The sequence below is a fragment of the Rana temporaria genome, chromosome 7, assembly GCF_905171775.1.
Source record: "Rana temporaria chromosome 7, aRanTem1.1, whole genome shotgun sequence".
Lineage (NCBI taxonomy): Eukaryota > Metazoa > Chordata > Amphibia > Anura > Ranidae > Rana > Rana temporaria.
In genome coordinates, this window is record NC_053495.1 from 211,908,772 (window position 1) to 211,922,933 (window position 14,162).

Here is a 14,162-nt window from a genome sequence, read left to right on the forward strand (position 1 = left end):
TATTCCTTATTCTTTTATGTAAAACGTTTGAAAGCTTAGTGATCGATCGCACTACTTTACCATGAAATTTAGATCACATTTTTAGCAGGGTTTCTCAGAGACAAACTTATTTCATGGGTTCTTCCGGGTCACAAAGGTTGAGTATTTGACACCCATGGCCGAATATTGTTTTAACGCCACCCTCTTCTACTACAAAAGTAATAATCCTGAAATGAATTCAAATAACGCAAGAGAGTCAGTGAAAATCGTGATATCCCCCGACATTAGTAATCAAGTGGCCCCTTACATTGGTGGTCAATAGTAAATAGGCCCCATTGCATTCGTAACCAATATAGGTGAGAGATCCGTCAGACATGACTAATCAAGCTGAGAAGGAACCCCAGGGTTCCATGGAACCTTGAATGAGAAAGGTCACTCTACATGGCACACCTTTGTAAAAAGAAAATCTCGTACCGAGGAACTGAAGACTGATAAAGGAAAGTCAACAAGCCCCCAGATCTACATAATCATCACCTTCACTGGGTCATCTATGAGATAACTAAATCTCTAGGAATCCATGGAACATTGAATGAGAAAGGTAGCTCTACAAGGTACAGCTGGGTCCTGTAAAAAGCAGATCTCATACCGAGGAACCGAAGACTGAGAGAGGAAGGTCTACAAAGCCTAATGTTTACCTTCATCCATAGGCGTGTGCACAGGGTGTGCTGAGGAATACAGGCCCAGAGCACAACAGCCGCGGTCTATAATCAGACACCAACCGCCCAGCCTTACCGCTCAGCGAGTCCTCCTTTGGGACACCCAGAGCTTCCACATGGAGCCCAGCTAAGTCCAAGCTGAGGAGGGACTCCCCACCAAGGCCAAAGACTGACCCAAGCATGGAGGTAAGCGAGACTCATCCTGCCCCCACAGGCCAGCACTCACAGGGAGGGGACCCTATAGCAGATTTCCCCACAGCAGACAGGCCACAATGTTGAAGGACATGCTGCTGTCCCTGAGATCCTCCCTACAAACAGATATGTTCAAGGGGTTAAATGAATGCCAGAGGCAAGTTCAAGCTCTGGGGCACAGAGTTAAGTAGGTAGAAACCAAGATGGAGGAATATACCTCATCAAACAATATGATGGTGTAGGCCCACACAGCTCAGGGAGAAGACATAGAGTGGATGAAGGACAAAACGGTGGACCTCGAGGACAGGTCCAGGAGGAACAATCTCAAACTCAGAGGCATACCTGGAATCTGTTCTCCCTAACCAACTCCTGCAATATGCCCAGACCTTACTTTCTACTCTGTTACCAGGGGCAATGACTCAGGATCTCCTCGTAGACAGGATTCATAGGGTCCCTAAAACGGTTGTTCCTCCCTGATGATGCTCCCAGGGACTTACTGCTGAAGGTACATTTCTACCACATCAAGGACCAAATCTTACAAGCCTTGTCACCATCACTGATGGGTTCTACAGCAAAACAATGACAGATTGATACTGAGGGTGACCACCTATGTTGATATAGTCATGTCTGACAACAGAATTGCATTATTAGTAAATCCTATCTGAACCCCTGAGAGACAACAACACCGTATATGGGGTTCACGTGTTCTCCTCGTGTCTGTCTGTGTTTCCTCCCACAATCAAATAACGTATTGTACAGAGGATTCGGATGTGTGTGCCTATATCCAGGGAAATGACATTAGAGTGTAAGCTCCTCTGGTATCTATACCAGAGGAGCTTACACTGATGTGACTGTGGGGGGGGGACATTAGAGTGTAAGCTCCTCTGTACAGAGACTGATGTGACTGTGGGGGGGAGGGGACATTAGAGTGTAAGCTCCTCTGTACAGAGACTGATGTGACTGTGGGGGGGGGGGGGGACATTAGAGTGTAAGCTCCTCTGTACAGAGACTGATGTGACTGTGGGGGGAGGGGACATTAGAGTGTAAGCTCCTCTGTACAGAGACTGATGTGATGTGGGGGAGGGGACATTAGAGTGTAAGCTCCTCTGTACAGAGACTGATGTGACTGTGGGGGGGGAGGGGACATTAGAGTGTAAGCTCCTCTGTACAGAGACTGATGTGATGTGTGGGGGGAGGGGACATTAGAGTGTAAGCTCCTCTGTACAGAGACTGATGTGACTGTGGGGGGAGGGGACATTAGAGTGTAAGCTCCTCTGTACAGAGACTGATGTGATGTGGGGGAGGGGACATTAGAGTGTAAGCTCCTCTGTACAGAGACTGATGTGACTGTGGGGGGGGGGAGGGGACATTAGAGTGTAAGCTCCTCTGGTATAGAGACTGATGTGACTGTGGGGGGGAGGGGACATTAGAGTGTAAGCTCCTCTGTACAGAGACTGATGTGACTGTGGGGGGGAGGGGACATTAGAGTGTAAGCTCCTCTGGTACAGAGACTGATGTCTCAGTATTTCTCGTGCCGCAGTGACATATTTATGATCTAATGTATGGACAGGTTTGTACTTCCTATAAGAGGAATAATCAGTGTCAGTCCTCATCCCGTCCCGTCTTCATATTATCCAGAATCAGAGGCAGGACACACAGCGGGTGTATAGAATGGAGATGTCCATCCACAGATGTGACCTCCTCATCACACAAAACATAAAAAAACTCAGAGTATCAAGAGAATTTCCAACACCTGAAAGCAGCTGAGTAAAGAATGAGGATAACATTAATAAATAGGGGAGGGGGATTGGAGGATGGGGATAACATTAATAAATAGGGGAGGGGGAGGGGGGAGTGGAGGATGAGGATAACATTAATAAATAGGGGAGGGGGAAGCGGAGGAGGAGAGGGGGGGCAGAGGATGGGGATAACATTAATAAATAGGGGAGGGGAGGCAGAGGATAGGGATAACATTAATAAATAGGGGGTGGGGGAGCGGAGGATGATAGGAGAGGGGGGGGCAGAGGATGGGGATAACATTAATAAATAGGGGGTGGGGGAGCGGAGGAGGAGAGGGGGGGCAGAGGATGGGGATAACATTAATAAATAGGGGAGGGGAGGCAGAGGATGGGGATAACATTAATAAATAGGGGGTGGGGGAGCGGAGGATGATAGGAGAGGGGGGGCAGAGGATGGGGATAACATTAATAAATAGGGGGTGGGGGAGCGGAGGATGATAGGAGAGGGGGGGCAGAGGATGGGGATAACATTAATAAATAGGGGGTGGGGGAGCGGAGGATGATAGGAGAGGGGGGGCAGAGGATGGGGATAACATTAATAAATAGGGGGTGGGGGAGCGGAGGAGGAGAGGGGGGGCAGAGGATGGGGATAACATTAATAAATAGGGGGTGGGGGAGCGGAGGATGAGGATAACATTAATAAATAGGGGGTGGGGGAGTGGAGGATGATAGGAGAGGGGGGGCAGAGGATGGGGATAACATTAATAAATAGGGGAGGGGGAGCGGAGGATGATAGGAGAGGGGGGGCAGAGGATGGGGATAACATTAATAAATCAGGGGTGGGGGAGCGGACGATGATAGGAGAGGGGGGGCAGAAGATGGGGATAACATTAATAAATAGGGGGTGGGGGAGCGGAGGAGGAGAGGGGGGGCAGAGGATGGGGATAACATTAATAAATAGGGGAGGGGAGGCAGAGGATGGGGATAACATTAATAAATAGGGGAGGGGAGGCAGAGGATGGGGATAACATTAATAAATAGGGGGTGGGGGAGCGGAGGATGATAGGAGAGGGGGGGCAGAGGATGGGGATAACATTAATAAATAGGGGGTGGGGGAGCGGAGGAGGAGAGGGGGGGCAGAGGATGGGGATAACATTAATAAATAGGGGAGGGGAGGCAGAGGATGGGGATAACATTAATAAATAGGGGGTGGGGGAGCGGAGGATGATAGGAGAGGGGGGGCAGAGGATAGGGATAACATTAATAAATAGGGGGTGGGGGAGCGGAGGATGATAGGAGAGGGGGGGCAGAGGATGGGGATAACATTAATAAATAGGGGGTGGGGGAGCGGAGGAGGAGAGGGGGGGCAGAGGATGGGGATAACATTAATAAATAGGGGGTGGGGGAGCGGAGGATGAGGATAACATTAATAAATAGGGGGTGGGGGAGTGGAGGATGATAGGAGAGGGGGGGCAGAGGATGGGGATAACATTAATAAATAGGGGAGGGGGAGCGGAGGATGATAGGAGAGGGGGGGCAGAGGATGGGGATAACATTAATAAATAGGGGGTGGGGGAGCGGAGGAGGAGAGGGGGGGCAGAGGATGGGGATAACATTAATAAATAGGGGGTGGGGGAGCGGAGGATGAGGATAACATTAATAAATAGGGGGTGGGGGAGTGGAGGATGATAGGAGAGGGGGGGCAGAGGATGGGGATAACATTAATAAATAGGGGAGGGGGAGCGGAGGATGATAGGAGAGGGGGGGCAGAGGATGGGGATAACATTAATAAATCAGGGGTGGGGGAGCGGACGATGATAGGAGAGGGGGGGCAGAGGATGGGGATAACATTAATAAATAGGGGGTGGGGGGGAGGATGAGAGGAGAGGGGGGGCAGAGGATGGGCATAACATTAATAAATATGGGGTGGGGGGGGGATGATAGGAGAGGGGGGGGCAGAAGATGGGGATAACATTAATAAATCAGGGGTGGGGGAGCGGACGATGATAGGAGAGGGGGGGCAGAGGATAGGGATAACATTAATAAATAGGGGGTGGGGGAGCGGAGGATGATAGGAGAGGGGGGGGCAGAGGATAGGGATAACATTAATAAATAGGGGGTGGGGGGGACGATGATAGGAGAGGGGGGGGCAGAGGATGTGATAACATTAATAAATAGGGGGTGGGGGGGAGGATGATAGGAGAGGGGGGGCAGAGGATAGGGATAACATTAATAAATAGGGGGTGGGGGGGACGATGATAGGAGAGGGGGGGGCAGAGGATGTGATAACATTAATAAATAGGGGGTGGGGGGGAGGATGATAGGAGAGGGGGGGCAGAGGATGTGATAACATTAATAAATAGGGGGTGGGGGGGAGGATGATAGGAGAGGGGGGGCAGAGGATGTGATAACATTAATAAATAGGGGGTGGGGGGGACGATGATAGGAGAGGGGGGGGCAGAGGATGGGGATAACATTAATAAATAGGGGGTGGGGGGGAGGATGATAGGAGAGGGGGGGCAGAGGATGTGATAACATTAATAAATAGGGGGTGGGGGGGAGGATGATAGGAGAGGGGGGGCAGAGGATGTGATAACATTAATAAATAGGGGGTGGGGGGGAGGATGATAGGAGAGGGGGGGCAGAGGATGGGATAACATTAATAAATAGGGGGTGGGGGGGGAGGATGATAGGAGAGGGGGGGCAGAGGATGTGATAACATTAATAAATAGGGGGTGGGGGGGAGGATGATAGGAGAGGGGGGGCAGAGGATGTGATAACATTAATAAATAGGGGGTGGGGGGGACGATGATAGGAGAGGGGGGGGGCAGAGGATGGGGATAACATTAATAAATAGGGGGTGGGGGGGAGGATGATAGGAGAGGGGGGGCAGAGGATGTGATAACATTAATAAATAGGGGGTGGGGGGGAGGAGGATAGGAGAGGGGGGGCAGAGGATGTGATAACATTAATAAATAGGGGGTGGGGGGGAGGATGATAGGAGAGGGGGGGCAGAGGATGGGATAACATTAATAAGCAGAGGAGAATATGATAATACAATTATAAAATGATAATAAGAAAATAAATTGATACGAATATAACGATTAGAAATCATGTGACTTCGTATTCAGAGTTTCCCGCTGACAAAGTTTCAAACAACCAGAAGAATTTTGCAGATTTGTTGGGATTTACTAAAGGCGTGAAGACTTTTCTCTCATCAATGTGAAGATTCTCTTTGTAAAATGAACATTCGCTGAGCTTAGTGAATACGGTGAAGTTGTGTTCCTTTCAATCATCCAATCAGGTGCAAGAAGGAAAAAAAACCCTTTTAGGCTTCATTTCCACGGACGTTTTTGGACGTTTTTACAGCCACTTTTCTGAGCTTTTTCTGCAGCTTAAAAACGTCTCTCCATGTTAGTCTATGGCCTCATGCCCACCATGACGTTATTGAGCTGTAGATGGCTGAGCCGTTTTTAAGCTGCAAAAAAAAACCCAGGACCAGTGCGTTCTGAAGCTCCAGCGTTAGAGCTGTAAAAACGCCAGACGTTAAAAAACGATCAAAAACGCGCAAAAACACTAATAAAACGCTACCGCTACATTTTTGAGCTCCAGGTCAAAAAAATAAAATAAAAATAAGAATAAAAACATGGACAGGCGTTTTTAAGCTGTAAAAATGTCCAAAAACGTCGATGGAAATGAAGCCTAAAAGTGAAAAGAAAGTGAAGTGTTCTGTTCTGTAGAAGATAACTTTGTCTCAATCCCGTCAATCATCCCTCCGGGACTCCATCACCCCCTGATAACACCGGACCCTTCCGATCGATACATTTTATAAAAGTGATGGATCCCTACAGACGGAGCGATACATTGTATAAAAGTGATGGATCCCTACAGACGGAGCGATACATTGTATAAAAGTGATGGATCCCTACAGACGGAGCGATACATTGTATAAAAGTGACGGATCCCTACAGACGGAGCGATACATTGTATAAAAGTGATGGATCCCTACAGACGAAGCGATACATTGTATAAAAGTGATGGATCCCTACAGACAGAGCGATACATTGTATAAAAGTGATGGATCCCTACAGACGGAGCGATACATTGTATAAAAGTGATGGATCCCTACAGACGGAACGATACATTGTATAAAAGTGATGGACCTGTACAGACGGAGCGATACATTGTATAAAAGTGATGGATCCCTACAGACGGAGCGATACATTGTATAAAAGTGACGGATCCCTACAGACGGAGCGATACATTGTATAAAAGTGATGGATCCGTACAGACGAAGCGATACATTGTATAAAAGTGATGGATCCGTACAGAGGAAGCGATACATTGTATAAAGGTGATGGATCCCTACAGACGGAGCGATACATTGTATAAAAGTGATGGATCCCTACAGACGGAGCGATACATTGTATAAAAGTGATGGATCCGTACAGAGGAAGCGATACATTGTATAAAAGTGATGGATCCCTACAGACGGAGCGATACATTGTATAAAAGTGATGGATCCCTACAGACGGAGCGATACATTGTATAAAAGTGATGGATCCCTACAGACAGAGCGATACATTGTATAAAAGTGATGGATCCCTACAGACGGAGCGATACATTGTATAAAAGTGATGGATCCCTACAGACGGAGCGATACATTGTATAAAAGTGATGGATCCCTACAGACGGAGCGATACATTGTATAAAAGTGATGGATCCCTACAGACGGAGCGATACATTGTATACAAGTGATGGATCCCTACAGACGGAGCGATACATTGTATAAAAGTGATGGATCCGTACAGAGGAAGCGATACATTGTATAAAAGTGATGGATCCCTACAGACGGAGCGATACATTGTATAAAAGTGACGGATCCCTACAGACGGAGCGATACATTGTATAAAAGTGATGGATCCCTACAGACGGAACGATACATTGTATAAAAGTGATGGATCCCTACAGACGGAGCGATACATTGTATAAAAGTGATGGATCCCTACAGACGGAACGATACATTGTATAAAAGTGATGGATCTCTACAGACGGAGCGATACATTGTATAAAAGTGACGGATCCCTACAGACAGAGCGATACATTGTATAAAAGTGATGGATCCCTACAGACGGAACGATACATTGTATAAAAGTGATGGATCCCTACAGACGGAGCGATACATTGTATAAAAGTGATGGATCTCTACAGACAGAGCGATACATTGTATAAAAGTGACGGATCCCTACAGACGGAGCGATACATTGTATAATAACGATGGATCCCTACAGACGGAGCGATACATTGTATAAAAGTGATGGATCCCTACAGACGGAGCGATACATTGTATAAAAGTGATGGATCCGTACAGAGGAAGCGATACATTGTATAAAGGTGATGGATCCCTACAGACGGAGCGATACATTGTATAAAAGTGATGGATCCCTACAGACGGAGCGATACATTGTATAAAAGTGATGGATCCGTACAGAGGAAGCGATACATTGTATAAAAGTGATGGATCCCTACAGACGGAGCGATACATTGTATAAAAGTGATGGATCCCTACAGACGGAGCGATACATTGTATAAAAGTGATGGATCCCTACAGACGGAGCGATACATTGTATAAAAGTGATGGATCCCTACAGACAGAGCGATACATTGTATACAAGTGATGGATCCCTACAGACGGAGCGATACATTGTATAAAAGTGATGGATCCCTACAGACAGAGCGATTCATTGTATAAAAGTGATGGATCCCTACAGACAGAGCGATTCATTGTATAAAAGTGATGGATCCCTACAGACAGAGCGATACATTGTATAAAAGTGATGGATCCGTACAGAGGAAGCGATACATTGTATAAAAGTGATGGATCCCTACAGACGGAGCGATACATTGTATAAAAGTGATGGATCCCTACAGACGAAGCGATACATTGTATAAAAGTGATGGATCCCTACAGACAGAGCGATACATTGTATAAAAGTGATGGATCCCTACAGACGGAGCGATACATTGTATAAAAGTGATGGATCCCTACAGACGGAACGATACATTGTATAAAAGTGATGGACCTGTACAGACGGAGCGATACATTGTATAAAAGTGATGGATCCCTACAGACGGAGCGATACATTGTATAAAAGTGATGGATCCGTACAGAGGAAGCGATACATTGTATAAAGGTGATGGATCCCTACAGACGGAGCGATACATTGTATATAAGTGATGGATCCCTACAGACGGAGCGATACATTGTATAAAAGTGATGGATCCGTACAGAGGAAGCGATACATTGTATAAAAGTGATGGATCCCTACAGACGGAGCGATACATTGTATAAAAGTGATGGATCCCTACAGACGGAGCGATACATTGTATAAAAGTGATGGATCCCTACAGACGGAGCGATACATTTTATAAAAGTGATGGATCCCTACAGACGGAGCGATACATTGTATAAAAGTGATGGATCCCTACAGACGGAGCGATACATTGTATAAAAGTGATGGATCCCTACAGACGGAGCGATACATTGTATAAAAGTGATGGATCCCTACAGACGAAGCGATACATTGTATACAAGTGATGGATCCCTACAGACGGAGCGATACATTGTATAAAAGTGATGGATCCCTACAGACGGAGCGATACATTGTATAAAAGTGATGGATCCCTACAGACGGAACGATACATTGATGACAAATGTTACGTACCACACGCAGCCCCATCTCCGCTCTCTTCCGGGTGACCGAGCCGCTATCTCTCGGCCAGCTAATCCGAGCCGGGCGGACAGCGCAGACGCCGGTCAGGTGCGCTTGGCGTGAGTCTGGCTACTGAAGTGGCCCCCGAGGATTAGAGGCGAGGACACTGAGCATTTCAGGGGCGGAAGGGGGAGGAAAGAAGAAAAAGAGGGGGGAAAGTTACTGGTTCCCGATATAAATCCGAGCGGAGACAATGGCGCTGCGCGGAAGTGTACGTTATTTGAAAGACATCGTTTATCTGCCGCCCTGACAAGCTTTTCAGCGCATTGAGTCTCTGGCGCGGCCATAAAATATGCGGAGGAGGGGATCCCATCCACATGCTCGTCCACACTCGGCCCTGCTTTCTATTCAGCCCTTGTTGCCGTGAAAGGCACAGAAGCTCCAGAGCCCCCCCACTTTCAGAGCCGCACAAAGGAGGGGAACTTATGACCTTTCCTTTTTGGTATCGCAACCAACTTGGAAGGCGACAAAACATTTAAAGCCAGGAGGGGGGGTGGGGTGGGGGGGGGGGGCAGAGGAAACGATTATTCTGCACATGAAACATTTTCTAAAAACAGAAGAACCCCCCCACCCCCCCCAATCCTTCTTTTGTCCGCCCTCCAGCCTTTATTTTATCTTCTGTCCTGCCACCCGTATCTTGCCACCCCCCCCCTACATGTCGGGGAAGGGTAGGAAACAAGGGGACCCCTTTGCGGGTTCCCCCCCCCTGCAGAAAAGGTATAATAAGTCAATGGAGATTGAAATAATTCCAGAGGGGATCTATACAATCTCCCCGGGGAACTGGCACAATGGGCCATTGACACAAAGGCCAGTCACTCTATGTGTCCTTGTACAGATCAGTCTAACTTTTCCGCCTCAGCCGCCGGTCCCCCCCCCCCCCAGCCGTCGCTGTGCGCTGAATATTGTTAGGTGTGTGACATGTCGGGACAAGCGTCCCACCCGGGGGGAGCTTCTTCCTCCGACGGATATGGAGGACTGCGAAGGAATGTAAGGGGACAACGTTCTCCATAATGTAGAGAAGACGGGCCTAATTCCTACCAGGAATGCCGTCCGCCATGTTTGAAAGCCATTCCCAGCGGCTGAGCTTCTGCAGGGCGGCGCGGGAAGACGGACGGGCCGCAGTTCAGATGATATCAACAGGCTGAGTGAGTGAGTGACTTGTATAGCGCAGCAAATGCGAACTTAATCGCCTCAAGGCGCTTGGAATCCAGCGTCGTACCGGTCTTTCAGTCCTGGAAGTCTAGAAAATTAAAATTCTTGAAGACGTCTACCGTTGTTACATAGTTAGTCTGGTTGACACAAGTCCATCCAGTTCAACCAATAGAAGGGGGGGGGGTGTATACAATCCTATCTACACAATCCCATATACCCACAGATGATCCAGAGGAAGGCAAAAAAACTCCACTAAAACATGATACAAGGGGCTACAGCTGGGGAAAAATTCCTTCCTGATCCCCCGAGAGGCAATCGGATATTCCCCGGATCAACTTTACCTATAAATGTCACTCAGTAATATTCTGTACATTTAGGAAAGAATCCAGGCCTTTCTTATAGCAATCTACTGATCTGGCCAGAACCACCTCTGGAGGGAGTCTGTTCCACATTTTCACAGCTCTTAGGCCCCGTACACACGACCGAGTTTCTCGGCAAAAACCAGCAAGAAACTTGCTGGGATTTTTTTTTCTGCCGAGGAAACTGTCAAGGATCCCGTCGAGCCAAAAAGAGAGCATGTCTTCTTTTTCCTTGACGGGAATGGAGAAATTTGCCTTGTCGAGTTCCTCGACAGCCTAACAAGGAACTCGACAAGGAAAACAATGTGTTTTGCCCGTCGAGTTCCTCGGTCGTGTGTACGAGGCTTTACTGTGAAGAAACCTTTCCGTATTTGGAGGTGAAATCTCTTTTCCTCTAGATGTAAAGAGCGCCCCCCTTGTCCTCTGTGATGACCGTAAAGTGAATAACTCAACACCAAGTACACTGTATGGACCTCTTATATATTTGTACATGTGGATCATATCCCCCCCCCTTATGTATTTATACATGGAGATCATATCCCCCCTTATATATTTGTACATGGGGATCATATCCCCCCCCCCTTATATATTTATACATGGAGATCATATCCCCCCTTATGTATTTATACATGGAGATCATATCCCCCCTTATGTATTTATTAGTGCTGTCAAGTAAACGCGTTATTGACGGCGTTAACGCAGACCCGTTTTAACGCCGTCAATAACTTTATCGCGCGATTAAGACGTTTGAAAATTAAATCGTTATATTTTATATTGGACAAAGTCGCGCCATCCTACCGACACTGCCTGTTATTTTTTTTTTGTCAGCACTCAGCACGTACCTCTTAATCTTCTTCACCCGATGGCGTTCCCGCGGGAGTGGGCGTTCCCAAGCACTGCCTGTGATTGACAGGCTTCCGAACGGCGCATACTGCGCGTCACAGGTTGCCGGAAAAACCCGAACGTCGGTGCGCATGCGCCGTATAGAGCCGCACCGACGTTCGGGTTTTTCCGGCAACCTGTGACGCGCAGTATGCGCCGTTCGGAAGCCTGTCAATCACAGGCAGTGCTTGGGAACGCCCACTCCCGCGGGAACGCCATCGGGTGAAGAAGATTAAGAGGTACGTGCTGAGTGCTGACAAAAAAAAAATCACAGGCAGTGTCGGTAGGATGAAACTCAAAAAAATGCAGCGCTGAAAAATAAATGGTGAATAGACAATGATGTCTATCTGGAACCCACATAAATATAAACAAAAATGTGTAAGTCCATGGATTAATACAATAATCTTAGGATTAAATGATGTGATGAGGACACTATAGACGTGTGTCTAAGTCTCAATGAATACAAAAATATAAGTCTATAGAAGTGAACATAAAGCCGGAAGTTGAGATGGTCAATCAAATGACAGTGACAAGACACCCACGGTGATCCTAAGTGAACTAGAATATTGGTGTAAACGCCCGCCACCAGAAAGGGAGGCTTACCGGATGCGGTAAGCCTCCCTTTCTGGTGGCGGGCGTTTACACCAATATTCTAGTTCACTTAGGATCACCGTGGGTGTCTTGTCACTGTCATTTGATTGACCATCTCAACTTCCGGCTTTATGTTCACTTCTATAGACTTATATTTTTGTATTCATTGAGACTTAGACACACGTCTATAGTGTCCTCATCACATCATTTAATCCTAAGATTATTGTATTAATCCATGGACTTACACATTTTTGTTTATATTTATGTGGGTTCTAGATAGACATCATTGTCTATTCACCATTTATTTTTCAGCGCTGCATTTTTTTGAGTTTTGTTTGTATTGCTTTCCTTTTTTTCACTGGGTTGTATGTAGCTGCTTGTTGCCCTGATAGCGCAGATTTATTATTTTTTATTTTTCAGTGTCGGTAGGATGGCGCGACTTTGTGCAATATAAAATAATAATGATTTAATTGTCAAACTTCTTAATCGTGCGATAAAGTTATTGAGATTAAGATTAAGAGGTACGTGCTGAGTGCTGACACAAAAAAAATACTTACAAAGAATCCACTTTGGCTAACCAGGTGCAGAGCTACTGTACTTATTCTCATTTACTCACTGTGCCAATCACACGCAGCCACTGTGCCAATCACACGCAGCCACTGTGCCAATCACATGCAGCCACTGAACACTACATTATATGCCAATTTTGTTTTCAATAAACATTTGCAAAAAGCAAGCCGATTCACTTTTCAATTTGATTAAATGCGATTAATCGTGAGTTAACTATGACATTAATGCGATTAATCGCGATTAGAAATTTTAATCGCTTGACAGCACTAGTATTTATACATGGAGATCATATCCCCCCTTATGTATTTATACATGGAGATCATATCCCCCCTTATGTATTTATACATGGAGATCATATCCCCCCCCTTATGTATTTATACATGGAGATCATATCCCCCCCCTTATGTATTTATACATGGAGATCATATCCCCCCTTATGTATTTATACATGGAGATCATATCCCCCCTTATGTATTTATACATGGAGATCATATCCCCCCTTATGTATTTATACATGGAGATCATATCCCCCCTTATGTATTTATACATGGAGATCATATCCCCCCTTATGTATTTATACATGGAGATCATATCCCCCCTTATGTATTTATACATGGAGATCATATCCCCCCCCCTTATGTATTTATACATGGAGATCATATCCCCCCTTATGTATTTATACATGGAGATCATATCCCCCCTTATGTATTTATACATGGAGATCATATCCCCCCCTTATATATTTTTACATGGAGATCATATCCCCCCCCTATGTATTTATACATGGAGATCATATCCCCCCTTATGTATTTATACATGGAGATCATATCCCCCCTTAATCTCCTCTAATCTTTCCTCATATCTGAGCTCCTCCATGCCTCTTATCAGTTTGGTTGCCCTTCTCTGCACTTTCTCCAGTTCCCCGATATCCTTTCTGAGAACTGGAGCCCAAAACTGAACTGCATATTCCAGATGCGCTGGAGAAATAATCAAAGAAAGAAGTAAGGAGACTAACAGGCAGGGGCCCCCTATTGGACGGGGGCCCATGGGCTTGAGCCCAGTCAAGCCCAATGGTAAGTCCGGCCCTGCAGACAGGTCAGGGATAAAGTTGTGGAGAAGTATAAAGCAGGGTTGGGTTATAAGAAGATCTCCCAATCTTTGAAGATCTCACGGAGCTTCTGTTCAATCCATCATCGGAAAATGGAAAGA

At 46.5% G+C, this 14,162-nt stretch overlaps 1 protein-coding gene across 2 annotated transcripts in view; it reads right to left on the bottom strand.

Moving 5' to 3' along the window:
• SLC6A9 (solute carrier family 6 member 9) overlaps positions 1-14,162 on the bottom strand; it is a 175,358-nt gene that overhangs the window by 92,259 nt on the left and 68,937 nt on the right. The window contains exon 1 of one of the 2 annotated variants that reach the window (XM_040360970.1): positions 9,352-9,715. The exons of the other annotated variant lie outside the window; for it this stretch is intronic. Coding sequence (XP_040216904.1) covers positions 9,352-9,366 — 15 coding nt within the window. The 5' untranslated portion in view covers positions 9,367-9,715. Of the gene's footprint in view, positions 1-9,351; positions 9,716-14,162 lie in introns of those variants that run through there. 2 annotated transcript variants of the gene reach the window in all.